General features: G+C 33.5%; 2 protein-coding genes across 8 annotated transcripts; one reads left to right on the top strand and one right to left on the bottom strand.

Annotated features, from left to right (window-relative positions):
- Positions 1-66: 66 nt before the first annotated feature.
- On the bottom strand, positions 67-8,690 carry LOC123682558 (phosphatidylinositol-glycan biosynthesis class X protein-like). Of its 6 annotated transcripts, none has more exons than XM_045621220.1 (5): positions 8,556-8,690; positions 945-1,090; positions 653-797; positions 295-600; positions 67-243 (listed from the first exon to the last, which is right to left on the bottom strand). In XM_045621220.1, exons 2-5 carry the CDS (start codon positions 1,079-1,081, stop codon positions 82-84), a joined length of 750 nt encoding a protein of 249 aa, XP_045477176.1. In that variant the 5' UTR covers positions 1,082-1,090; positions 8,556-8,690; the 3' UTR covers positions 67-81. The 6 variants fall into 6 exon arrangements, with proteins under 6 accessions (XP_045477176.1, XP_045477175.1, XP_045477177.1 ...); XM_045621219.1 differs by lacking the exon at positions 8,556-8,690 and adding an exon at positions 4,203-4,332; XM_045621221.1 differs by lacking the exon at positions 8,556-8,690 and adding an exon at positions 2,432-2,496.
- On the top strand, positions 8,679-26,500 carry LOC123682557 (cytochrome b5-related protein-like). Of its 2 annotated transcripts, none has more exons than XM_045621215.1 (6): positions 8,679-8,807; positions 12,902-13,174; positions 16,007-16,398; positions 19,328-19,516; positions 19,577-19,795; positions 26,114-26,500. In XM_045621215.1, the coding sequence occupies exons 1-6, from the start codon at positions 8,679-8,681 to the stop codon at positions 26,415-26,417; spliced, it is 1,506 nt and encodes a 501-aa protein (XP_045477171.1). In that variant the 3' UTR covers positions 26,418-26,500. The 2 variants fall into 2 exon arrangements, with proteins under 2 accessions (XP_045477171.1, XP_045477172.1); XM_045621216.1 differs by having other exon boundaries at positions 8,795-9,121.
- Positions 26,501-27,488: the final 988 nt, after the last annotated feature.

The following is a 27,488-nucleotide window of genomic DNA, read 5'->3' on the forward strand; positions in this document are numbered from 1 at the left end:
ATGATTCTAGGAACGGAAAATTGAATTATATTCAATTAGACTATTAACAAAATGAACCAACTGAACTAGAGATAGTAAAATTTATTCAGTCTTCATTACAAGGAATGGTTTTTTGGAGAACATTGATAAAAGAGACAACACATAAATGCATCCAATACATCCAATCAATAGAGAAACTATTGATACTATCGGATAATGATCAAGGTCTCCAACTGGCACTAATACTTCATCAATATCGAATAACTAAAATCAGTATGATGAATATACAGAAAAGTCAAAAAGATAAGAACTTACAGCTTTATATGTCACATTTGTCCACCTACATTTCTTCAGATTATCTAAATGGCATGGAGCCATAACAGTACTTCGATGACACAACTTCCTGATTTTTTGTGAACATCTAGCCAGTATGATAGGTTTGGGTAATATAACTTTTCCATACCCACCAGTTAATTGTGCTCTTTGGTATCTCAAATGAAATGGCAAATCAATAGAAACTTTAGAGTAATCATCAGTCTCAATAATTATATATACAGTGTGATTTGACGCCTCATGTTCAATGAGTTCAACATCTACAAAACCATCGATTACAGTTTTCAGCTAAAAGATAAAGATCTAAGATTGAATCCTATGAAAATAATTCCAAACGTACTTTGTTCATTCTATCAAGATCAGCAAGCTCATCAGGATTGACAAATGCCCCTTGTGGCATATCCAATTGCATAATAAAACTACATTTTTGTTCTGAAATGATATCTTTAGAAGGATTTGTTATTTCCAATAACCATTTCAGTTCCCTGGAATTAAACTATTTTTAGGTTACATCGTTTTAATTATCAAAATAAAGATCTTAATTCTTTCAGAAGTTTGATGCCACAAAAGAAATAATTTATTTCTGCAGAAAAACCAATTCAGAAATAAGATCTGGTACTAATAACACCTACCTGTGAAAGCCTGCTTTATCGATATTCTGAGTTAAAAGTATATCAAATGATAAGCAACCTGAATCTGTTGCAATCAACTGTGCTATTGTCTGCAATAATATTATTATAAAAAATAAATGTTTGTTGTTCATGGTCATTATTTCATCCTGAAAATATCAGTTCATCAGTGAAAGTTATCCTTACAAAATAGTGGTAGTGAAAATATTGAGGTTATATATAATATTATTATGATTGATATCGACATAGAATAAAAAATTATATGATTGTAGAGTATGAATTTATTGGCCTCCTGTCATCAACTATTGAAATGCTCACATTTTATGATATCATATATTCTTACTATTGAATCTTATTTCAACTTCAACAGTATTATAAATTACATGACAGTTCTCTCACGTGGTTCATACTATCATCACTATCTATTATTCAAATTATTTTCAAAATAAAGTAATATCTACCTTATTGGGCTTTACTAATTTTGAACCACCAAACAGCATTAAATAATAAAATAACTTACTGTGTTTGTCTATCTTTCGAATGGTACTGATTTTTCCAGCTTTTTTTATAGCAATAATAAAAGAAATAACATAGTAGAGTATAAGAAGTCACAATTTTCACAGCTCCAAGGAGGAATGGAACAGAAGAAATAATAGAATTCAATCCCCTTCTCAACATCATATTGAACAGATTAAATAATATCAAGAAAGCAATAGAAACTAAGCAACATCACTAGGTAACTTAACCAACGCACTGATATTGTTATTGCTTGTTGGAAGGAAACTCAAAATACAACAACAGAACAGGACAAAGGAACAAAGCATAGACCAAAAGTGGATTACTAAAGCCACATTCGAGAGAAAACGCAAGCGCAGATTCCTTATTGACTAGGTAGTAAGGTAGGCTTCTAGGATTATCTGTTTAATGCTGAAGCTGGACTACGAATTACGATCCGAGATATTTTTAAGGACCCTTGAACTGCAAGGAATTTCATATCATACTTGATATACATAAATGGAATAACGGAGACATTCAATATGTTTATTCCGATACTTACTAACCAAACTTGGAATCCCTTTAAGTCTAAAGTCTAATAATAAGATGACCGTGAATTATTTAAAATATTGAATGCAAAATAAATTGGATATTATGAAGAGTACAATTCTATCAACAAACAAGAATTAAAACAAAAATAATTCAAAATGAATGTATCATAGTCATGAAATACTATTGAAATGAACATTTGCACTATTCAATTATAAACGAAAGAAAACACATTGGATGATAGATAGAATGTGTTTAATCAGTTAATCGCAATTTCATGTGACAAAATAACAACTTATAGGTAATATGTGCGTTTTTCACTAATGCAAACTAATAAAAGCAAAAATATTTTTATCAAAAGAAGAAAATTCTCAAACGTTGTCGACTCTTAAGATGTATATTTTCAAACTTTTTAACTAATCTAACATTTCTACAACAATACCTCCCTTTTTCCTTCAGCATAGACTTATTTATATAAGGAAGTTAAAAACCATAAAACGGACAATTATTACATATCAATATTTTCTATCTGTTTTAATCAGTAAGTATCTATAATTTATCTTTCAATATTAATCCACTTGATCAAATCGAGGAAACATTTTCAATGTAGTTTTCTGTACCTAGGTATTATTCTGTTATGATTTCCTTTAATTTTTATATCACAGAATACCTCAATTCCGTATACAGAGTGTTGTTTAGGTTTCCATTTTGAGGGGCGGCAGATTGAGCTTATTAATTTTTTATTTTGATTTACAGAATTAAAAAATATATTATACTCTCACAAAGTACGAATTTCGAAAATTGGAGAAAAATTGAAATATTTTACAAAAATCGAAATATAGTCCTACCTACAGGGTGTATCAGTTTTTTTATCGTAAAAAATTAATGGGATATTCCCCTCTTTGTCCAGATTCGGAAAAATGTATATTATATACCTCTATCTCGATACCTAAGAGACATACAGGATGTTGAAGTTTACAAGAAAAAATCATTTTTATGCAAAAGCTTCCATAAAAATGCTTGAATTCAACCGAAATTTTGCATGCCTTCCCTACTACCTAAAGGCCTTTTTATGAGGATATTTTCGATTTTCGGGGTACACCAGTGGCGTGCGATTCGGTCACATCTCAAGTATTTCGAAGAAAATAGTATACCGCTGTTTTTTTGAAGGAATGAATGAAGCAATATCGAACTGCTTGTTCAATTTGGAGTATAATTTGCTTTTACAGAATAAAATTTGAAATTCCAGATCCAGAGATGATTAGTTTTTTCGAAAGACGTGCTAACTCAAAATTGGCTACAAATTCATAATTTAGTCAGCCACGAATTGAATTCGGTAATATCTCGGATATCTTTTGTATTAAGTGAACGTATCTGTCAAACAAAAAATCAAATACATTGTTTCAAGATATCTCTCCGAAATATTACCGAATTCAATTCTTGGCTGACTAAATTATGAATTTGTAGCCAATTTCGAGTTAGCACGTCTTTCGAAAAGACTAATCATCTCTGGATCTGGAATTTTAAATTTTATTCTGTGAAAGCAAATTAGACTTCAAATTGAACGAGCAGTTCGATATTGATTCCTTCCTTCAAAAAAACAGCGGTAAACTTTTTTCTTCGAAATACTTGACATGTGACCGAATTGCACGCCACTGGTGTTCCCCCAAAATCGCAAATATCTTCATAAAATAGCCCTTAGGTAGTAGGGTAGGCATGCAAAATTTCGTTTGAATTCAAGCATTTTTATGGAAGCTATTGCATAAAAATGATTTTTTCTTGTAAACTTCAACACCCTGTATCTCTCTTAGGGATCGAGATAGAGGTATATAATATACATTTTTCCGAAACAGAACAACGAGGAGAATATCCCATTAAATTTTTAAATTTTTCACGATTAAAACTGATACACCTTGTATGTATATGTACACAGAGCCAAATACTCAATATTTCAAGATCTCTATACACGAACAATTGCGAGACTCTTTGTAAAATATAGTAATGAATAAGATGTCGTACGATAACATTATTAATTCTTTTGTAAATTTGAAGTCTAACAAAATAGTGTTGTAATGCTTTTATAATTTAAATTAAACTGTAATACTAACCTAGATTAGATTAATGAAAAATATTTAGCACCAAATGTATATTTTTTGTGTACCTAAGCTCATTTTATATCATTCACCTATGAATTTTAGGTATAGTGTTAAGACTTACCTTACTTTACCTACATGTTTTTTGATAATTCTTTGTGGTGAAAATAATGAAGGATCTGACACGGTACCTTAGTACTCAATGATACCAACCATCTGGAAAGACTTGATTCAACGAGGATGATGGAGCACAAATCTTAAAGGTAAAATCTCATTGATAATAAATGTAATTGATAACATTGTGAACTAAGGTTCAAAATTCAGAGGCGGCAAAAGTTGAATAGCCTACAGGCGGCAAATCTGTAACTCCGCCTCTACATAGGGCTCAAATTCAAATGAGGCAGTCATGAGTTTCACATAAAGCCATTATTATTGCAAATAATTCAGATCATATGCAAAGTTTTCTCTTTGTTATAAGTAGGTACTCATTCAAAAAATATGACTCATCAATTTTCAAACAAGGAATATGCGGCTTATATTTATTTATGGTTTTGTAATGGAAATGAACTGGCTGCAAAAAGGGAATACGAAAACCGATTCTAGCTGAAGACTGCCAAAAAGCAAAATATCAGAAGACATGGACGATTTTCAACAGCAAAATGTAACGACCATATTGAGACGATATATACTCTAATGGATATGGAAGACAATACCGATTGTAGATTAATAGGTACTCCCGCAATAAGCACTACTGTACTATAGAAGAATTAGTGCTGCCTGAGGTGCTGCCCTAAATATACCTTATTCCACAGTCTGGCGTATATTGAAAAAACATCACCTACATTCCTATCACATTAAACATGTTCGGAGACTGGAGAATGGGGAAAATATTCCCAAATTAAACTTTAGTAGATGGGTAATACGCAATAGGCGAATATCAAACAGATGTCTGTTTACAAATGAAACCCAATTCAAGCGTGGTAGTGTCTCAACTCAAGAAATTTTTATTCCTGGGCCACAGAATCTTACTAGATAGACGCATTCCCTATATAAATTTTCTGTGAACGTATAGTGCTGTGCAGGGCCACCGCCAGACATTTTGGCGCCCCGGCAAAATAAAATTTCGCTGCCCTGATTTGCCTAATTTATCTGAATTTTCTTTGAAGGAGCCTCAGTTATTTCTCTTAGGCATATTTTAAATTCCATATACCTAAATCGTTTCTTCAACTCAAAATCACCTTCTAAAATTTATCAAAGGACGTTTTGTGGATTTCATAAAAAAATGCCCTGCATTGTTTAAAAGTACGACGCTTTATAAATAAATCAATAGTAAAAAGAGGACGTATATCTGAAATGTGTATTTTATTACCTATTTGTATTTTCATAACTATAGATGAGAGCGCCTATTTGGTTTTAAAAAAATTAGCTCTTAGTAATTCTATTATTTTACTAGACTGAGTGGTATTTTCACCGAGAAAACATTTTTGTATTAATAAGTATGTGTTGTTTTATTGGCTGACTTCGCCCCTAAATTTTGGCGCTACGGCAAAATGTTCGGTTTGCCGTTCCTGGCGGCGGCCCTGGTGCAGTGCTTCTTCAAATTGATTGAACCCTTTATTTTACCGACGCGATTAACTGATGAAGTGTTGGATTCTTTAGAAAATATGCTACCAGTTTAACTTCATGTAATTATTGCTGGCATATATTTTCAGTATGATGTGGTTTAGCCTCATTATATAGGCTCATCCATAGAGAATTTTTGGACGATAATTTTGGTGATGTATGGATTGGTCACAACTGGCCTTCCAGATCACCTGATTTTGATCTCATATACCTGGGGTTGTCTGAAGCTGTGGTAGGTATATTCTAGTGAAATGCGTATTCACTATCAGATAATTTCAAGAATACAAGAAGCAAGCAGGGAAATAAAAACAATCCCAATTAATTCGCGAGTCAATTAGACATTCTTAAACGAGCACAAAGATGCATTAATCAAAACGATTTTCGCCAATTTTCCTTTTTTAATTACAATTAGGTGTATCTTCCTGGTAATTTCATGAAGGGTTAGTGTAAAGTTATAAAAATGCTCCTTGTCTTCGTTAGTGACCGATTTTGTTATTTCTTCTTCTTTTGTATTAGTCATTTCCTGTCTATAAATTTATTCAAAAGCCTCCGAAAACTCGATTCTTTTGGATATCTTCTCTCGGGCTACTTGCTAACAAACATATTTTGCGGCACTGCCATGAAAATCATAACAACCATTCAATTTTTTCCTAAATTAATCTCGATTTATTGTATCCAAAAGTAACCTTGAGACCTAAACATCAATAACTTGATTAATAATCGATTATTGGAATTCCTATAAAACACTGATTTATTGGTTGAATCGACATGTGATCAATATTATTCGAAAACCATTATCTTGTTCATGCTGAAGCTCAAGGATTATAATATTGAGAATGTTCATTAAAAAAAAATTTCAGTTGTGATGTCATTTTTCTTATCCGCCGGACGCTGGAGACAAAATAGCCCTAAGTGTCCGTAAGGGTACTTCTGAGAAAATTTGAGGTATTCAATTGTATCGTGAAAAAATACAGGGAGTTACCCCTACATTTGAAAATATCGTGAAATAATATTTTTGAAGTTTTTCATATTTGGACATTAATAACGGACATCCTGTTTATGACAGGTAGATCCTTCAGGAGCGAGGATTACTCATGCTTACCTATGAAATGTTATTGGTCAAAAGTTAACTTAGATCTACATCCAAAATGGCGTACTGATACCGCTTTAAGTCACGTGATGTCGACTCCTTCTCTATTCTATCTCGAGGGATCAACCGAATAATTTCAAATTCTGAAGTTCCGTCACCCTTTCGCCTACTTTCAATATTTCTGAAATCGAATAAATCAGATCCGGACTAGGAAAGTTTCAGACATTTTCTATTTTCGTGAATATTGAATCACCCTGTAGGTACGTGAACATTATGATTTTTTTTCGTCTTCGTAACCACTAAGAATTAATTCATAATAAAAATTTTAAATCTCTGCTTGGATCCGTCATACAGGGTGATCAATAAACATTCCCTTATTAAAGAAATTTCAGTCAAATATTCGCGCACTTTTTTCGGTTAGTGCGCATTAGCTTCATCATGTTGCAACTACAACGTTTTCATTGGAATGTTTACTAACGAACAAAATTATGTTTCTAAAAATTTTCAAAAATATTAGGGAAAAACCAAACGATTGTTGTAGATACTGCACCAAACATTTATGGATAATATAACTTGGGATTTTTATGAATCACTGATTTTGGATTATCTTGAGCCCATACATGAAAATAACGTGAATTGTTGCATCAATTCCTAGTGAATGGCGAACTGCAAAATTCGAAGATCAAGATTTCTTGAATTATGAAATTCCACTCTTGAGGGAATGTTTATTGATCACCCAGTATGAGGATGTGAAGCAGAAGATTTAGAATTTTTATAATGAATTAATTTTTTGTGATAACGAAAACGAAAAAAATCTAATTGTTCACTTACAGGATGTTCCAATATTCATGAAAATAGAAAAAGTCTAGAATTTTCCTAGTCCAGAACTGATTTATTCGATATCAGAAATATTGAAGTAAGACGTTCGTGAAGAGTTTAAAAACTGCAATTTTCGAAATAATTCAAAGGATAATTTCAAGATTTTTTGACCTCTTTAATAAGGGAATGATTTGATTATTGGTCACCCTATATGACGGTGCCAAGCAGAGTTTTAGAATTTTGATTATAAACTAATTCTTTGTGGTAACGAAAACGAAAAACTCCTGATATTAACGTACAGGATGATCCAATATTCACGAAAATAGAAAAAGTTCAAAATTTTCCTAGTCTGGATCTGATTTATTCAATTTCAGAAATATTGAAGGAAGGCGATAGTAAATGGTGACAAAAACTTAGGAACTAAAAATTTCATGAAAAGGACATGGTGCTGATTCCGTAGCCGTGGTGGCAATTTGGCTAAAATCTTTTTCCATTGTTAATGACATACCTTCCTCTTCACAATGAAATAAACATCCGTTGATTTCTCAATATATGTATATGTATACTGTTTGTTTTAATATCAAAATGAAACCTGAGAAAAATTAAAACTCCTGAGCATGAATCGATTATTTTTATAGTCTTTTGTTTCCGAAGAAAATGTTAAAAAAATTATCCATGACATTGTATTGAGAGTACCACTGCATTCTTATGTTTTCATTTTGTGTTTAGAAGATTTTTCATAAGGAAAAACCGCCTTCTCCTATGATGTGTTACCTGCAAAATCGTTGTTTGGATATGAATAATTTCCATATTTTTACGATCGATTGAATCGGGTTATGGAAATAAAAAAAAATTCAATTCTGTATCCGCGCAATTATCAAGGTCACGAATTAAGGCAAGCATCAAATTCAGATAGTGATAATTAAAAATTTATCCTGTACTCACTACTCAGTCCAGTAAATGTAAACTACATAATTATTGGTGGTAATAAGGTATTATAGACTTGACCCACCACAGTTGGAAATTCAATACCATAATACCAATTTACTTCTTCCTCAACCTAAACTAATGAAGTTATTCCAAAGTCAACAACCAATTGAATCACATCAAGGTCTGAATGTTTTTTCGGTGCTATTGATCATGAAATTTGATGAAAAAAAAATGGGAAACATTAATACCATTGTGAGTTCTAAACAGGTTAGCAAGAAAGAAGCGTCAACTCGGATCGTACTCACAAAGTGTAGATATAGGCTCAGTTATCAATTTTGTTTCAGTCATGACTATTCATTTTGAATTTCGATTAAATTCAAATTAGATGAAACAGTTCGTTCAAATACAGTTTATGTTCTTGAGTAGTGCTTGATGCGTTGTGGTATGAAGTGATAGTGAATGTAGGTTATTAATTTCGATCAGTTATTTTGAAAACGGTCGATGTAACCGTAAATGGGTGCATAAGAAAAGGATACAAACATTTCAAGACCAATCAAAAATTTTACGAGATGTACAAGCAGGTTTGGATATTATTTGCTCTATTCAATGGATTATTTCAAGAATTGGATTATTGTTACTTGTTTCAAAATCGAATCAGGCATCTTATCAACTTTTCGAATATTCAAAACAATGAGAATTTTATTTTGGAGTGAAAAATTATCTTCCAAATACATCTACAAGTCAATAATGCTCTGATTTCATTTATACTTTTCGATAAATTAGTTTTATTTGATCTGGATTTTCATCTTTCAAAATTTTACCGGTTTTGTAATAAAATCTAACAGAAACAAATCTTACTTTCCTGAAAAAGTCTCTGAAAAATGGAGATATATATTTCTTATTGTGGTACAGTGTTTTTTATACGTAATTGAGTTTTTGAATATGAAGGTCAGGTTATTATAACTTCTCAAAAAATGAACAAGTTTCGATTTTATTCTAAAATCATCCTCAGGGCTCTAGAATGCACATACCTACAAAATTTTACTTTCATTTACATCTTATAAATATTCTATGTTTGTAAATATTCTATGTCTATGTAAATATTCATATGTATAAATATTCTTACAAAACCGATATTACAATTTATTTTGAAATGAAATTATTTTTCATTAACGAAGGATGAACGAATATAATATATACATATTTTCCATTTTTTGGGAATTTCCATCTTTGCGAAGAGTCTTTTATACTACAACTACATGACTGAGCAATTCTTTACAGGTTGAATTTTTCTGAAGGGTCTTTTCTTAGTGTTAGAAGATTTAAAACCAAAGTTGATACTGACATTTTCACCTATTTGTTCTGACAGACTCTCTTGTCTCATTTTAAGTTCCACCTGAAATTTAGCGCTGGTTAGTTTCATCAATAATTTCATAGATAATTTGTATGGATTTTTTATATGATAAATTTAGAAAACGTGCCATGCTTTTCTTCTATTGCTAGTAGAATATGAGGTTTGAATGAAAGTTACACATAATATGACGAAGTTTAACAAAATTCCCTTAATATTGACTCTTTATTTTTCAAAAAATTATATAGTTTTTATGCATGATAAAAAACCAACGTTTGAACTACATAAAATTGCATATGTAAAAATGTTTTATCCAGATCTTTTCTCTGTACCTTAAGAGCTATCAGTCTGAATCGTGTAATAAGAATTTTTTATCTATACAACATTTTTCCATCTAGCTTCAGAATCTGATGAATCAGTTTTAAGTACTAAAAGTAAAGGAATTGACTCCAAAATATAATTTTAGAAAATTATGCAATATTAAATTATGAAAACAAAGGCATGTATCAAAAACATGAATATTATTTTATTCATAGTTTTTAATACATGATCATTCTTATGGAATTTTCCTAATAATTATACACCAAAAAAAACATGAATTATTTTTTTGTCAGGTTAAGAATTCAGAGAGAATGATCATTAGAATATAATTTTGATTTTATTCACATATCTGGTTTGTCAAGGATGAGTGCGTTGACTTTGGAATTTAGATTTTAGATTTTATAAATGAACTTCTTAGGTAGTTCCAATGTTATTTTACGTATTAATGTTTTTTTATGTTAACTGAATTGTTTTGTTTGATTCAGCTAGCATTAAAAAAGTTGGTGCTCCCCTATGTTTCGCTTTCGCAAAATATTTTTTCAAATTTGATATATTCAGCTGATGTAATATTAGCGTGGTGTCAAAACGAGAAGGTTGTTCGAATTCTTAGTGTTTATAAGGTCAGTTATTATGTGCTTATCAAAATTCGATATTATGACGAATTTTATTGATATCTTTTATATTTTACGAAAACATTAGATATGATGTCGATTGATCTACTCTGTTACATTTTTGACTATCAGATGACCCTATTTCTAATTTGCTTGTTAATTTTCCACAAGTTGATAATGCCAAAATCATATCATTGGTTGTCACCAGCTGATGCAATCCCTCACACTTCAAAGAATGTACTGTCAATATAATTGTAATAGTTCTAGCAATTAAAAGGAATGTCTGCTATAATTGCAATATAATGCAAAACCTGATCTCTTCTTTTGATGATTATGCGATAGAAACAGTTTAACGTTGAGGTCAATGGCATTCGCATAAGATGGTTTCTCAAAAAAGAACGTTTTTTTTTTGAAGATTAGGTGCATAAATCGATACATTCAATGTGCTCTTATTATCACTAGATAATTAGTTGATTTATTATAGGATTTCTATTATTTTTGGCTGATTGATTCGAGCATTATATGTCTTTCTATTTTGAAAAAAACTTCCACGGTTTCTGTCAAGGGCGTAGATCTTTTTTTTTTCTTGAGGGGGGAAGTAATCGAAAGAAATTTCGTTTACTCATTTCTGTAATGTGAGAAAAAAGGTTTGATAACGAAGTCTGATCCAAAAATTACTCGAAATAATAGAATTATTTTGATTACCGATTCGATTGTTCTCACCTCTTACAGGTGTTCCTAAATTGGAGATACGAAGAAAAATGAGATAAGATGAGAGACATCTTGAATAATTTAAAGAATGAAATGTCGCATACATGGCCCCGTAAACGCTTCGTTTTCGAGATACAGGGTGTTTCTTGTAGTCCTACTTTTTTGAGATGCTTAAACAGTCTATTGAATCTTTTCTTCTCTACAGATTGGGTAAATAAGTACCAAAAGTTATAATTAATTTTATTCATCATAGCTTACTGGATCCTATAATTATTTGATTTTTCCTGAGGATTTCTAAACAATTGTTCGACAAGAACAATTTACAATTTTCTAAATCACCAGTAGTTCACCAAAAAAAGTTCTGGTGGAAAAAGCGGGCACCCTTCCAGAAAAATTATCAGCCTGTAGATTTGCATTCAAAATAAGCATATCACATGATGAAAACTTTAAATTGGAATATCTATGCCAAATTTTATGAGAAACAACTTTAACATTTGAATCTCGAAAACAAATCGCTTGCGGACTCATGTTATAGAACTATTACTCAGAATGATCCGAGGAATCTGTCGGTTTTGTTTGTACCTCCAATTCAGGCACACCCTGTATAGTTAATTCAAAATTTATGTCTCCACAAATGAATTGCAATTTGAATTAAACTTATTAAATTGTAAAACACAGCACAGACAATTTCTCGATGTGAATATCTCAGTTCAGTTCTTTGATAACTGCATTATCAAAATTTTGTGACGAAAAAGATACAGAGAACCGAAAACAACGGGTTAGTGTATACCGATGACGAATGCAAAATTCACAGATGGCAAAACAAGGGGAACGCCGACAAAGCGGGTAGATAAAGGAAAATAAAAAACCTCTGACATAGACGTTCTCGTAGTGCAATAAAACTACTCATCTCGAAAGCGATAAAAACTCATAAACCGTAAACGGGTCCGATTTTCAACTGTCGTGTCGATTTCACAGGAAAGTAAAATTATGATTGGTTCATTTTATGGAAAAATTTTCGTTCTTCGTTTTTGCGAGAATTCTGAAATTTTATATTCTGCAAATCGTGGTACCCCAACAATTTTACGCCTTTGCCCTGAATGTGATTATTAGAAAATAAATTAATCATAAAGATACATTTACAATTAGTTAATGGTTAATTGGAACATAATGATGTGAAAAAAAATTTAGCGGAAATGAAGTAATTTTACTTTCAATTAGTCCAATATGAATTTCCGCCAAGTAGATACCAACACAATCAATATATTCCTGTTAATTATGAAAATGAGCATATTTAAATGACCAGAAATTTTTGCATATCAACCAAATCAATTTATTCCATCATTTATTTATTTCTTTCATTGTAGGAAACCATGGAAATTTACAAGAGTTTTTTTCCCGAAATATCCAAAACTTGCTCCAGAAAACCCATCAAAGGTTTGCCTCAAATAGGATCTAGTTTGGGAATAAAATATCCTTCAAGCAGAGACCTACCTCTTCACAGTGGCGACATCTGGCTGCAAGGGAAAAGAGCAGATGAAGGAGCCGAAGGATTATGGAGGATACACGATGAGCTTTACGACCTCACTGACTTTATCTCTTCACATCCTGGTGGTAGTGAATGGATAAGAATGACAAAGGTAGGGTTCAAATCGTTTCAGTATGAGTAATAAAACTTCTGTAAGATATTTACAAGATTATTCAATAAGTTTTGCGATTCGATAAAAAAACACAATTTTATGGTTTGAAATGAACTTTTTTATTCAGTTTATAGTTTTCCTGAACATTAATACACTAAATTCCATCCCTGAAGTGAGAATTTGGAAGAGTTGTAAAATACCTCAGCGAAATAAACATAGATAGAGAGATATGTCATTGTCAGTAAGTAAATTTTGTCCCCAACATGATCTATCAAATTTGACATGAAGCGCGCGGAAATGGAAACATATCAGTGATACGATATTTCACTCAATTCGCGAGTTTCTCCACAAAGAACGCACTTCTTATGAATAAAGAATCAACGTTTCATATCAACTCAAAATATATTGAGATGAATACCTAAATATATGATATCAGAAATTCAAAGAATAAACTTCAAGCGCGCCAAACGATGTGAAACAACGGATATGACACTAGGAGAGCAATAGTTGCCAAACCTTGGATTTCAGCAGGTAGATACAGAAAATGATAAATATTCTGCATACTTTAAATTCGACAATTAGGAAAAATCTCTGATTCCAAATATTCAAATTTGCATATTTAACTGAGAATTACTCAAATAAATATACACTGCGCAAAAAAATTAACGCACATTCTGAAAATCTCAATTTTAATGAAAGTTAACTCTTCATTGACTTTATAACTTATTTTTTATGTTCTCTCGGGAAGGTTTTGAACGAAACAAGACACATTAAATAGAAGAAAAATTCAGGACTTCACCGAATCTTATGTGAAAGAAGAGAAATAAACAATTTTCAAAATACTGGAATGCTGATAAGTGATTTAATACTTGGTATTTCCACCCCTTGCGTTAATTACAGCTCGGCAACGACGGTTCATACTCAAAATGAGTGATCTTAAAAAGTTCTGATCTAATCCTTCCCAGATTTCTCTGAGTTGGATTCCTAAGTCATTAAGAGTAGCTGGATGATTTTCTGAACTTCTCAGCCTTCTATTGAGGTTGTTCCAAATCTGCTCAATCGGATTGAGATCTGGACTTCTTGCTGGCCATTCCATTCGAGAGACTTCAACCTCTTCAAGGTACTCCTGAACGATGCGCGCACGTTGGGGTCTGGCATTATCGTCCATAAAAATGAAATTTTCACCGATGTATGGGGCAAATGGCACTACATGCTCTTCAAGAATGCTCCTTATATACCTATCAGCATTCATACGACCACTAGGTCTGTGCGAGCAGTCAAAGATATTCCACCCCATACCATAATCGATCCACTGATATGCAAAGATATGCACTGAGCATATCTTTCATGTGGACGTCTGTATACAAGGGAACGTCGATCACAATGGTAGAGGCAGAATCTAGACTCATCTGTGAAGAGAACTCTTTCCCAATCAGCCTCTTCCCAATGGATATGCTCTCTCGCAAAATCCAAACGCGCCCTTCGATGGGCTGGGGTAAGAGCTGGGCCTCTTGCCGCGACACGAGGCCTTAAATCATATTCTCTGAGGCGATTTCTTATTGTTATTATTATTCTGAGTGCTAAGTTGCACCCCATGAGTTTGCTCAAGCTGATTTTGAAGGAGGCGAGCGGTTGCAAACCGTTGTCTCCACGAAGAAACTCTCAAGTAACGTTCTTGAATGGCAATTGTTGCCCGTGGTCTACCCTGTCCTGGTCTTCGGACATTCATACCTGTCTCCCTGAATCGCTGCAACATTCTGGACACACTTGTATGGGAAACTCCAAACCTTTCTGCAATTCTTGTGTATGTCCACCCTTCTTCTCGCAAAACTACCGCTTGGGCACATTCCTCTTCGGTCAAATTGCGTGTTTCGCGTTGCATAGCGATCAAGTGTAGAAAATCAAACGAAAGAAAAACTATTGATCACTAGAATTGATCGAGAACAACTGATTTCAGAATGGAGCCAATACATTCAAAATCTGATAATCTCATCTTTTTTTATTCCTGCTGGGAAAAAACATCTGTATTGAAGAAAAACGTTGGAAGTGGACAACATATGCATGCATAATTCTGATAAAAATAATTATCATTGAGAACACCTTCAGTTGTAGAATAAATTTGAGATTACCAGAATGTGCGTTAATTTTTTTGCGCAGTGTATTTCATCCAATATAATATACATTCATTATGATATAGTGAAATTGTGGATTCGAAAATATATCACAATCCGATAATGTAATCTAACCATGTTGGGGACATGTAAAAATTGCGTATACTCTCTGTCTATGTTTATTACTCTATGTAAAATACGATTTTACAGCTATTATGACTTCATCATTTGGTTAAAAAACGCTTTCCACGCATACATTTTTTCAGTTTTGGAAACAGAGGAAATTCGCTAGGTTCCAATCTTGATGAATACGGTAGATGTTCTAACAATTCTAACTTGAATTTATGGATTTAAGCCATTGTCAAAATGCTCTTGTGACACGGTGCATTGTCCTGATGAGAAACAATTTTTTTCTTCTGGAAACAGGAAATTTTTTCTTCAGCTGTTCTATAAAAGATTACAATAATATCAAGAATTTATTGTTACACCAGTTTCCTTTGGCATCTCTCTGGATCTGTAGATCCGAAGCCCCTCCCCCCTTAGCTGATCTAGTGCATTTATCAAATGTTAAACGCTACAAATCGCAATTAAAATTAAATAATTTTTACGAACCATGGAATATCTTGAAGTACAAACAATGAGCATTTTCTTCAATTTTTGGGTTGTTCTCCTTCACTTCAAATGAAGCAACATCCAAATGATACTAATATCTGTTTTTCAGGGCACCGACATCACAGAAGCCTTTGAAACGCACCACATACAAGAAACAGCTCAGAAACTCCTTCCAAAATACTTTGAAAAGAAAGCAAGCAAGCCCAGAAACTATCCTTTTACATTTCACGAAAACGGATTCTACAGAACAATGAAGAGAAGAATACGAGAGGAAGTTGTTAAGATACCTCAAAAATTCGTCAGGCAATCTGAAATGATTGTAGATTCCCTCTTCATATCTTATGTTTTAACGGCTTGGTTAGCTGCTTACAGTTATAATTTCTGGATAGGGGCTTTAGCAGGTGTTTTTCTGAGTTATACTGCTATAGCTGCACACAACTTTTTCCACAGTAGGGACAACTTCAGGATGCATTATTTCGATTTCTCTATGTTATCCTCAAGGTAGGTTGTGATATGAAGAATATTATATTATGAATAATCGCACAAAAACACTGCAAATATTACAATATGGTTTCTTGTTTCCTCTAATCTCATAAAGCATTCAAACGAATGAAAAAAAACATTGAATTTCGGAAAAAAACGGCGTATAACTTTGCATCCGCCGTTTTTTTCCGAAATTCAATGCTTTATTTACATTTAAGTTTCAAAGTATTGACCAACGCTGACCATTACTTCCTTCCATCTTTCGAGCAGCGTACGATCCAATTTTTTACTTCTTCATAAGACCGTGTGCCGTTGATCGAAACAAGTGATAGTCCGAAAGAGCAACGTCTAGAAAATACAGAGGGTGGGGTCCCATTTCAAGGTTTCCAAGTATGTCTTGACCACTTTCGCAACATAGGGTCGAGTATTGCCATGCTGTAAAATCACTTTATCATGTCTCTCGTTGTATTGCAGCTGTTTCTGTCGGCTCAAACGAATTAATTAAATTCGATAACAATCACCTGTCATTCTTTCAATCGGTTTTAACAAATCATAATACATGACGCAAGGCTGGTATCACCAAATACTGAGCATGATCTTGAAACCGTGAATATTCGGTTTGATGTGTAAGCATGGCCGGCATATCCCCATGATTTTCTGCGCTTGGGATTATCTCTCGGCTTCAACTCGTACGGCACCAAATTCCCTTGTTTCTGAATCATTTCCATGAATTTCAGGCGTTTTGAAATGGCTTGTTGCTTCACTCCCGATAATCCTGCCAATTCTTGTTGCGTTTGACACGAGTCTTGATCAAGTAATACCTCCATTTCTGCATCTTCGAAAACCTTTCTCTCTTCCAAAGCCATGCTGGTCTTCGACGTCAATATCACCGTTGTTGCAGCGTTGAAGCCACTCTTCGCACGTCCTTTTACTTATAGCGGCTTTACTATTGGTATTCTAGAGCATTCGATGAGCCTCAGCCGCAAATTTCTTCATACTAAAGCAGAAAATTAAAACCTCCCACAAATGACGAGAATTTGGATCGTAAGCTGACATGTTTAGTGAGAGATATTCTTGGGTTCAAGCTCAGATCAGAAAACTTGATTATTCATTCAAGTGTAAAAGCAGTATTTTCGAATTACTCAGTTTATCAATGAAGTGCAAATACGAACAAAATTTCAGTGAAATTTGAAGGATACCTGCTGAGATAACCAAATTTTATCAAACAATAATCAAGAACTGATAATCTTCCAGAGAACATTTGTGTTCGTTTTATTAGGTATTAATTGTTTTTAAAATTTAAGTCTTATGGAAATGGTATTTCTTCAAATTATTGGGAAATAATATTTCATAACCGGAAACATAAAAGTAGGACATAAAGTAAAAAAACAAAAAATAAGAGTAAATCTGCAGAAGCTTGATTTTATCGAAGACAAAAATTTGGAATAGTAGATATCGATTATTCCGTATTAAATTTTGATTATTGAAATTTTGCAGTAAATGAATACAAATCGCTTATAACTCTCAACTATACCTCATCCAGAATAATACCAAAAATTATACATAGTAAATAACAAAACAATTATGAATCATTCAAATATTTTGATGCATATTCAGTTTTTGAAACTTTTCAGTGGCGTAACTAGAGTGGACGCATGATGGTGGTTACCCTCACTTTGAAAAAGCAAAATCTTTTAATGTTAAATTTTTTTTTCAAATTTTCTAATCAATGTAGGTATTCCCAATAAACTTCTCTCATTACGCCTATGCAACTTGTAAATTTCAGGATTATTCGAAATGAAAACAAAGTGAGTTAATTATTGAAGAAACCATGAACCATGAACGTTATTAATAAAATATATTACGCCACACTGAACACATTCATATGTTCAGCTTGAAAAAGTAATTGAAAACGTTTTTTTTTTTATTTTAACGATGTTCGTTATTTTTTCAATAGCATCTTTTTTTGAAAGAAATGAACAGTAGATATATTATTTATAATACGTAAGGATGTTTATCTAGATCCCGTAATTTGAAGATTATACCCATTAATTTTTTCACATTTTTTTTTACAGTGAAATTGAATCTCAATTAGTATTTCGCATTTTACACGGTGGACCATGGCCGAGGGTAGGGGAGACCGAGTCTAGTTGGAATCTTTTTTAAACTTTAATTTTTTAAATTATATAAATTGAAATTGGTTGGTTTGTGAAACTAAGTTTAAATGCTTCGGGTTTTAGCTTCTATAAAAAACTTTAGAAGAAATTGTAATTCATATAGATTGAGAGTAATAATTTGGTTTATGTGTTGCCTAGTGGGCCAACTAGCCCACATGCGCCAAAAGTAAATAGAGAACAAAAAAACAATAAAAAAGTTAAGGGATTACAAAAACAATATATCCGATATATGAATATCTGAGTGACAGTTGAAAATTGCTTTAATTCAACTTTGAAACTTAAAAAGCTTATAAATAAATTACATACATTATGGAATTGAATAACAACCAAATATTTGAATTATACTTTATTGCAATGCCCTATAATGTACAATATTTTTGATTTTCCTATAATATACAATATTTTTGGTTTTCCTTTCTGGAGAGAAAACAAGCAGATGTTTTATCAACTCTCGAGCATGCAACGTACAACTGCCCAAGCGAAAAGAAGGCAGTTCAAGGTTTATTCCACGAATTTGTAACAATAGACATTGTGTTCAAAATCACAGGCTTCAACGAGACATACTAAAATGATGAGAAGTACATTTTTTTTCAAGAGGAATGACCTTCATAGTCTTAAGGAGTTTCGAAAAAAAATAAATTTCCTTTCAGACGATGTAAAATTAAAAAAAAAATCAGTGAAATGCTGAAGCGTTTTTTATTGATGATCGAATAATATTTAGGCGATGTGTATTATGTACTCCTTTCGATTAACTTTGCATTTTATTTTAGGGAATGGAGAATAAGTCATGCTCTGAGCCATCATCTCTATCCAAACACCATTTCCGACATGGAAATTTCTTCACTGGAACCGTTTTTCGGGTGGTTACCATATAAGAAACATTTCTTATTCAAATATATGTCAATGATTTTAGGACCAATAATCTACAGTCTTCTGTTCGTTGCATCATGGATCAAAACGTCAGTATAAATGGATAAAATTTATTTTAAATTTGTAGTGATTTAATTTTTTTTTTCCAGCACGATATCGAATGTTTTAGTGAATGGACATATACAATGGGAAACATTGCTACCATTTACAATTTTATTCGTTCAGTACTTTGGTACTGAACAAAGTTTCTTAAGCTGTGTTATAATATTTTCCTTCATAATCGGCTGTGCTAGTGTCCATTTTTCAATAGTTGGTGTCAATGCTGCTCATCATCATCCAATGCTCTTCCACGATGGGGATGCTCCCAGGTAAAAAACCATTTTCATTATGAATATACAAGGTGGTCTAACGAAAACTTAACACCTCGATTTTCCGATTCTAAAATTAAAATATGGGAAATCACATGGACATGTCAATTCTTGATTCGAGGGGGAACAACATTTCCGCTTTTTTCATCCCCTTAACTTCAAACCCCTAACGGGGTGAGCACAAGTCCTTGATTTTGAATAGGGATGAGGGGTTTTGCGATACCTCATTTTGAAGATCGTTTCAAGCAAGGGCGTAGATCTTTTTTTTTTCTTGGATAGGATAATCTAAAAAAAGTATCTTGATAACATTCTATACTTATATCTATAATGTGAGAAAAAGAGGTTTGATAACGAAGTTTGAACCAAATTACTCCAAATAATTTTTTTTTATTACCAATTCTATTGTTCTTATCTTATACTGGGTGTGCCGAGGAGGTCACCATACGCATCAGGTTGCAGAAAATGCAAAGGCTGGCGTGTATTGGTGTCACAGGAGCTATGCGCACAGCTCCTACGGCAGCGCTGGAGGTCATACTAGACTTGCCTCCCTTAGACCTACATGTGAGGAAATGTAGCAATAAGGATCTCCCATAATGGAAAGCTCCTTCCTGGGAACTGGGTTGGACATATGAGGATACTGAATCAACTAGATTCAAACCTCCTCGCAAAACCATCAGATATTATGCCAACCACCTACGATTTTGAAACGCCCTTTGAAACGGTTATAAATGACCGTCATAGTGCAATAAGTTTCATAAATCGTCTGGACAAAAAGTCATCCATATGGTTTACAGATGGATCAAAAACAGAGAAGGGCACCGGCATTGGGATATATGGACCTAGACTGAGGATCTCTAAAGCCCTGGAAAGTGAGCCCTCGATTCTACAGACCGAGATAATGGCTGTTTATGTATGCGCCCAGGAGTGTCTCAAAATGAACCTCAAAGGGGCGCATATCTACATCACCACGGACAGCCAAACCACGCTGAGATCCCTGGAATCGTGCTGTCAGGGGTCTCTGCTGACTTGGGAGTGCCGTAACACCATAAACCAACTGGCCAGAGGAAATAAGGTGACTCTACTATGGATACCAGGGCACTGTGGGGTTGAAGGAAATGAGAGAGCAGACGAGCTTGCAAAAAGTGCATCAAGGTTAAGACCTGCTGGACCTGAGCCTTTCTGTGGGATAGGAAAAGACCAATACAAAGCTGCGGTCCAGCTATGGGAGTTGAACAGTAGGACAATCCACTGGACTAACACTCCTAGACTTGCTCAGGCAAAGAAATTCGTGAAGATTTCACCTACTTACACCAGAAAACTCCTGAAGCTGTCATGAGCGGAGCTTCGGGTGATGGTGGGACTGCTGACGGGGCACTGTCGGTACAAACATCATTTGTACCGTATGGGTGAGTCAGCAGACGAGATTTGCAGACTCTGTGGATCGGAAGTTAAAACGGCTGAACACTTGATATCTAGTGTCCAGAGCTGGCTGGCCCAAGAACCATTCACATGGACAAGCCGGTCCTGGATACCAGAGAGGTAATGGCCAAGGCCCCTAGGGAGGTTGTCAATTTTATTAACGTCGTTGACGACCTCCCTGGGTTTCTATGAATGAGTAGGGTAGTGAACAAAAGATCTGCATGGTCGCTGTTCCCGGAAGGCTTACCGAAGCAAAACGACCCCAGTTCAAATAATAATAATAATATACTGGGTGTTCCTGAATTGGAGTTACGAAGGAAAATTAGAGATTTCTTGGATAATTTCAAAAATAAAATGGCCCATAAACATGAGCCTGATGCAAACGCTTTGTTTTCGAGATACAGGGTGTTTCTTGTAATCTTACTTTTTTGTGATGTTTCACCAGTTTATCGAATCTTTATCAATCTTCGCTACAGAGTTGTTAAATAAAACTTATTATTAATTTATTTATCACACCTACCTACCTGGATCTTTAAAATAATAAGGATTTTCCTGAGACTTACCAAAGAGAGTTGTTTGAATTTTTTTCTCGAAATCGATTGCACATACGATAAAACTTCAACAAACCAAAAAGTGTGGTACTGAACCAGAGTTTCTTTTTGAATTTTTCTAAACTACCAATGGTTCAAAAAAACATAATTCTGGAAGAAAGAAGCAGGCAGAAAAAATTCTCATATTTGCAGTCAAAATTAGGATATCACATGATGAAAAATTCAAATTGGAATATATCTATGCCAATTTAAGTTGAATATCTTGTGACGGGAATGTGCTATTAGAGAAAAACTTGAACTTTAATACCTGTATCTCGGAAACAAAGCGTTTGCAGACTTATGTCATGGGACTTTTTTCTGTAATTTTCATATGTATCATTCCAATTCAGGAACACCCTGTAGATACAGTCAATTCGAAACTGATGTCTCCACAAATAATTTGCAATTTGAATGAAACACAATAAATTGTAAAACACAGTCCAGACAATTTCTCGATGCGAATTACTCAGTTCAGTTCTTTGATAACTATAGTATTGAAATTTTGTAACGAGAATGATACAAAAAACCGAAAACAACGTGTAAGTGTATACCGATGACGAATGCAAAAATCACAGATGGCAAATAAGGGGCGATGCCGAGAAAGCGGATAGATAAAAGGAAATAATAAATCTCGGACAAAGACGACCTCGTAGCGCAATAAAAGTACTCATCTTGAAAGCGATAATAAACTCATTAATCCTAAAGGGGTCCGATTTTTTGTGGACGTGTCGAAAAGGAAAGTAAAATGATTATTATTATTATTATTGGTTAATTTTATAGAGAACTTTTCGTTCTTCGTCTTTGCAAGATTCCTGAAATTTTATATTTTGAAATTCTTAGAGGGGAAGTAATTACCCCCAGTACACCCTCATTTCTACGACCTTGGTTTCAAGTACTATCTGATCACAAAATTTCCCTCATCAATCTTCATTTATTGAAAGTTTTTCAGAATAATAATTTTCTGGAGTTCAATGCATGGATTCTGAACACGAGGATATTGCGATAATTTATTATGATTTTTTTTGTTGTTGCCGTGTTGAATTTTCATTAACCTTGATGCCAATGAAACGAGATGAACTTTGACAGCATTTTATGCGTTTACATTTGAAAATAATTTCATATCATATTTATCAAATGATCCAATAAAAAGATTAACTCACTCAATTTACTTATTCTCATTATTTCGTAATTATCAATAATAACTTGATGACTTAATATTCTTGGTTTCGACAATTATAAATAATTCTGGATAAATTATAGCAAAAATGCCTCGTCAGCTTGATTTGCATTTTGTTCGGTCAATGCTAGTCTAGGAGTGCAAAATGTTAGTCAACGCACTCGAAAAAATAATCAGGTCAATCTACCTGGGGTGCACGGTAAAAAATGGCAGATCAGCTGGGAAGATACGAGGGCGAGTGACTTCATTGGATCAGAGTCTTTCTGCGATTGAGATTTAGGTATCTAAAAATGTCTTAATATTCTATAAGAAATATTTTAAATTTAAAAAGTAGTTCACATGAGTTAGTAAAATTTCCCCTTGCCTATTGTGGCAACAATTCGCATAAAGTCATAAAAATTTTCATCCAGTAACCAGCGAGCTAGTCAGATAAGATGAAATATCTGAATATTTTGTGTTTTCGATACAAGTTTCGAAAAAAAACCCAAAAAATCGCTTTTTGACAAGGAAAGTCCCGTTTCTTTCGTAAATAAGGCACGAGTTTATCCATATATCAATTTTTCTCAACCACAATGACAACAAGAGAACCTTGGTATCAACCTAGGTTAGACGCAATTTTCCTAACTTCGGTTTTGGGTAGCGCTTCGGCACTTGGGTATTTTCGAGATCCATAATTATACGTCAATAATTCATTAATTATTTTTTGAAATTTAATAGAAAGGTGTGAAATGCAGGGTATTCTCAAAAATTGCCAAATTATTTTTTTACTTCCTAAAAAAGTGTTCGTTAGAATGCAGGCACTGTAGTTTTGTTTAAGCAGATTTTGATTTGAAAGGGGAAAGAAGCGAAGAAGGGAAAGTAATTAATTGAATATTTTTTATTGCCATTAAACTCAAAATTTCAGTAGGAAATGTATTCATAAATTATGTTTGAAATGACCTCCACCATTCTTTATACAAGCACGTGACCTCTTTAATATTTTTTCAGTTGTTACTTTCCTGCCTTTCTGCCTGAAATTTACTCGCAATCTTATCGCAGCTTCCTCTATTCTAACAGTTTTAGATCCGGACTTCTCGCAGGACACAAAAATAATCCTAAATTATAATCAAGTTTGGTCAACGTATAAAAAAATTATGAAAAATGAAGTGAGGTGATGAATCTTTCGAAAATCAAAATAACTCAAATATCTCGTATAGTATATCCAAAGTCACTTGGAGGAAGCCAGATATTTCAATTATACAAGGGTTGTCCAAGTTTTCAGAAATTCCTTCGGAATTTATGAAAATATTGCTTACAACACTCTCAAAAAAACCCCAATATTTAGCAAATCGTCTTGGAAACAAGAATGAGCCGATTTGATTCTTCTCATTGGCTGAATATTCTTCGTTCCACTTGGGGGGCGTTTTTGGTTACACTCGTTGGCTGCATCTATCACCTCTTAATTATTTTCTAATGATTCGCATAGACAGGTGTGGTCCATAGGGGTATTATTGAAATGCATTTTTACGTAGTTTTAGTTCGTAGTGTGACTGATGTTTTTGACTATGATGTAAGGCTAACCAACAAATTTTTCATTACATTTTCTGATTTTATCAATGGTATTACTAGTTTGAGTAGTCATGTAGAATAGGAATATGACCTTTGAGGCTCTCTTATTTGCTGCGTCAAAATAGCAGCTACGTAGTCAGATCGAAAAATTAATCAAATTTCATAGAAAATAGAGATATTTTACCATCTCCTGCCATCAGTCGGGACAGTTTTAATAAGGAAATACCACAATTTCTAACTGAGTGGAGTAGTCTATGACTTCCGGAAAACATAGAAACCAAAATCGAAATTTGGATAACTAAATTTGACATTTCATGAAATGTCATTAATTATTCGTAATTGAAAATTTTATTGGTTTATGAATTCTCAACCATCTTAACGAATAATTGATTACAATTTATAAAATTTCAACTTTTTAGTTTGTTTCTAGGTTTTCTGGAAGTCGTAGACTACCCCATTCAATGAGAAATTGCAGTTTTCCTTAGTTCAAAGTTTTCCTCAATATCTTTCAAAGTATATGATTTGATGAGACCACTCTCTATTTATAACTACGTAAAATTGACTGAAAAAATAAAAAATATAGGTTTTTTCCAAAAAACTTTTCCATAATATTTTCTATAACAATCTCATTAACTCATGAAGCTTATACCCAAGTATTGTCATATTGCTGAAATTATCATCAACTAAGCTATCTGATAATGCGATAATATACTGGGTGTGCCATTTAAAATAACAAAGTAGTACTCTGTTTCCAGTATAAAACGAAATTGTAAAGGTCTGAAAATACTTTAGGGAGAAAGATCATCACCGCAAATCCCAATTTTCAGGACAAAATTAATATTAGTTTACCATAAATGTCTAATAGGCCAACGTAGTGAATCACCCTGTATATCATTATCATTCAGCCTCCTGCTGCCACTGCGGGACATAAACTTCGTCTTACAATAACGAAGAAATAAAACTCAATTCGTCAACGTAGATGCTAATTTGATGTAGAAAATTGGATGTCATTCAAGGATCTCAAGGTCATCACCTATTCTACCCTAGTTTGTCTTATCTTCAGATAGAACGTTTCCGAATTCATCTCAAACATTTTTGTGCTCTTATAATCTCATGCAACGCTCAGTTCATCATCGTTGTTAATGTTCCTTGATAGTAAACTGCAGGTCGAGAATAAAGAATAATCAAATTATAACACCGTAAAATGACAAAGGATCATTTTAGATGTGACAACAAAAGTTATTCACGTCGCAAATTTTCTGAAAGAAAAGACTAGTTCAAGTGACTTTGGATATACTATAATTTGTTGATTTTTGGTTTTCACTAAATATGGCTTAGACGACAGCAAATGAGTCATACTAACACGTCCTCCAAGTTTCACGTCTAATTTGGAAACAACCTGTATATTTCTGAAATATTATTTATGATTGACAGACACTTTTATGTAATAATACCGGGACGCCTGCGGCGCCCCTAAATTCTATGCGCACCTGGGCATTGCCCATCTTGCCCCTGAGGGGCAAGATGGAGCGGCCCTGCTATTGAATGTAAACTATGTAACATTACATCACGTTTATTTTTCAGACCCGAAGAAGAGATGGATTTTGGAGTTTTCCAATTGGATGCAGTGGCGGACAGGAAAGAAATAAACAGTTCTCACCTCCTGACAATCACCCACTTTGGAGATCATGCACTTCACCATTTGTTCCCAACGATCGATCACGGCAAACTGAGGTTTCTCTATCCCATTTTCATCAAGACATGTGAAGAATTTGGTGTTGAATGGAAATGCACAACTCAATTAGACTTGGTTAAGGGGCAATATCAGCAATTGGGACGGGATGTCAATGAGCTGCAACCGAAGAAAATGAAGAAAATCGTAGAATAAAACTATAGAATAATTTAGCGAATTTTACATTTATGACTGATTAAACTTTATGAATTGTTGGAATAAAGGTATTTTGAATTGTTTTTTGAGTATTTTATGAACTTTAGAAGATGAGGTAGGTTTCATTATATTTTAACGATCTTGTAGACTACTCTCCATTTGAAAAGATTTATAGTTAAAAAAATGAACATAAATTCCTAGTCCAACCAGTAGAAACTAACTGAAAAACATTAAAATTCATTTTCATTCGTCAACTTTCAACTTTCAAGAGTGAAGCATATACAGGGTGTCCCAAATCATAATCATAACAATTGATAGAAGAATTTGGCATTTTTGAGATATAGAGGAACGTTGGTGTTTTTTAAATGGGACTCCCTATATTTTTCAACGCGGTTTTTTAGCCGCAAAGATATCGAGTTTTTCGACTTCCTTTTTTGATGGGGCAGTTCATACAGAGTATTCCGTAAACTGACGTCAACTCGACGCATGCTGATAGCTCAGTTCAAGCTCGACCAGTATATCCAAACTTGATTTTGGTAAAAGTGTCTTAGTTTTTGAGGTATCAACAGTTTTATGAAAATCATCAAAATCTACACCTTATTCATTGCTCTGAATGACAGTGTGCCACAGCGACAAATATTGGTATTTTGTGATTCTTCTTTCGATCGAAAATTACAGACAGATCAGCCTACCCAACATGATCAAAGATTTTGCCAAGGTAGTTATGGTGAGCTCAGAAAAATGGAATAGTTCTAGTTCTAGTACTAGTAGTTTTTTAATTTTTCTAAATTTCGTCATCTAGTTTTGATCGTTTCTGCTATAAAAAAATTATATCAGACTAACTCGGTACGTTGAGCCGAAAGTTAGCCTTTCAAGTAAAATTTTCGATAAAATATACGTTGCTTGTGATGGTACCCAGCGCCGACTCGTTGGATATAAACGTCGCCAAAGTCAATATCTTCAATTCGGGCCATAATCTATATTCTGTGGAAAGGAGTTCTTTATTGCACTAGTGCAATAAAGTTTTTATTGCACTCATCTGTCATTCTACTTCAACGTGCTATCATCATG

Source organism: Harmonia axyridis, chromosome 6, assembly GCF_914767665.1.
Source record: "Harmonia axyridis chromosome 6, icHarAxyr1.1, whole genome shotgun sequence".
NCBI classification, from domain to species: Eukaryota; Metazoa; Arthropoda; class Insecta; order Coleoptera; family Coccinellidae; genus Harmonia; species Harmonia axyridis.

Bases quoted from the DNA above. Each gene is read 5' to 3' on its own strand.
- LOC123682558 (XM_045621217.1), bottom strand. From the start codon at position 1,441: ATGCTGTTTGGTGGTTCAAAATTAGTAAAGCCCAATAAG. The intron at 1,091-1,402 runs GTAGATATTACT...TGATATTTTCAG, and splicing joins AATTAGTAAAGCCCAATAAG to GATGAAATAATGACCATGAA. The intron at 244-294 runs GTAAGTTCTTAT...TACTGATTTTAG, and splicing joins CAAATGTGACATATAAAGCT to TTATTCGATATTGATGAAGT.
- LOC123682557 (XM_045621215.1), top strand. From the start codon at position 8,679: ATGAAGTTATTCCAAAGTCAACAACCAATTGAATCACATCAAGGTCTG. The intron at 8,808-12,901 runs GTTAGCAAGAAA...CTTTCATTGTAG, and splicing joins CCATTGTGAGTTCTAAACAG to GAAACCATGGAAATTTACAA. The intron at 13,175-16,006 runs GTAGGGTTCAAA...TCTGTTTTTCAG, and splicing joins AATGGATAAGAATGACAAAG to GGCACCGACATCACAGAAGC.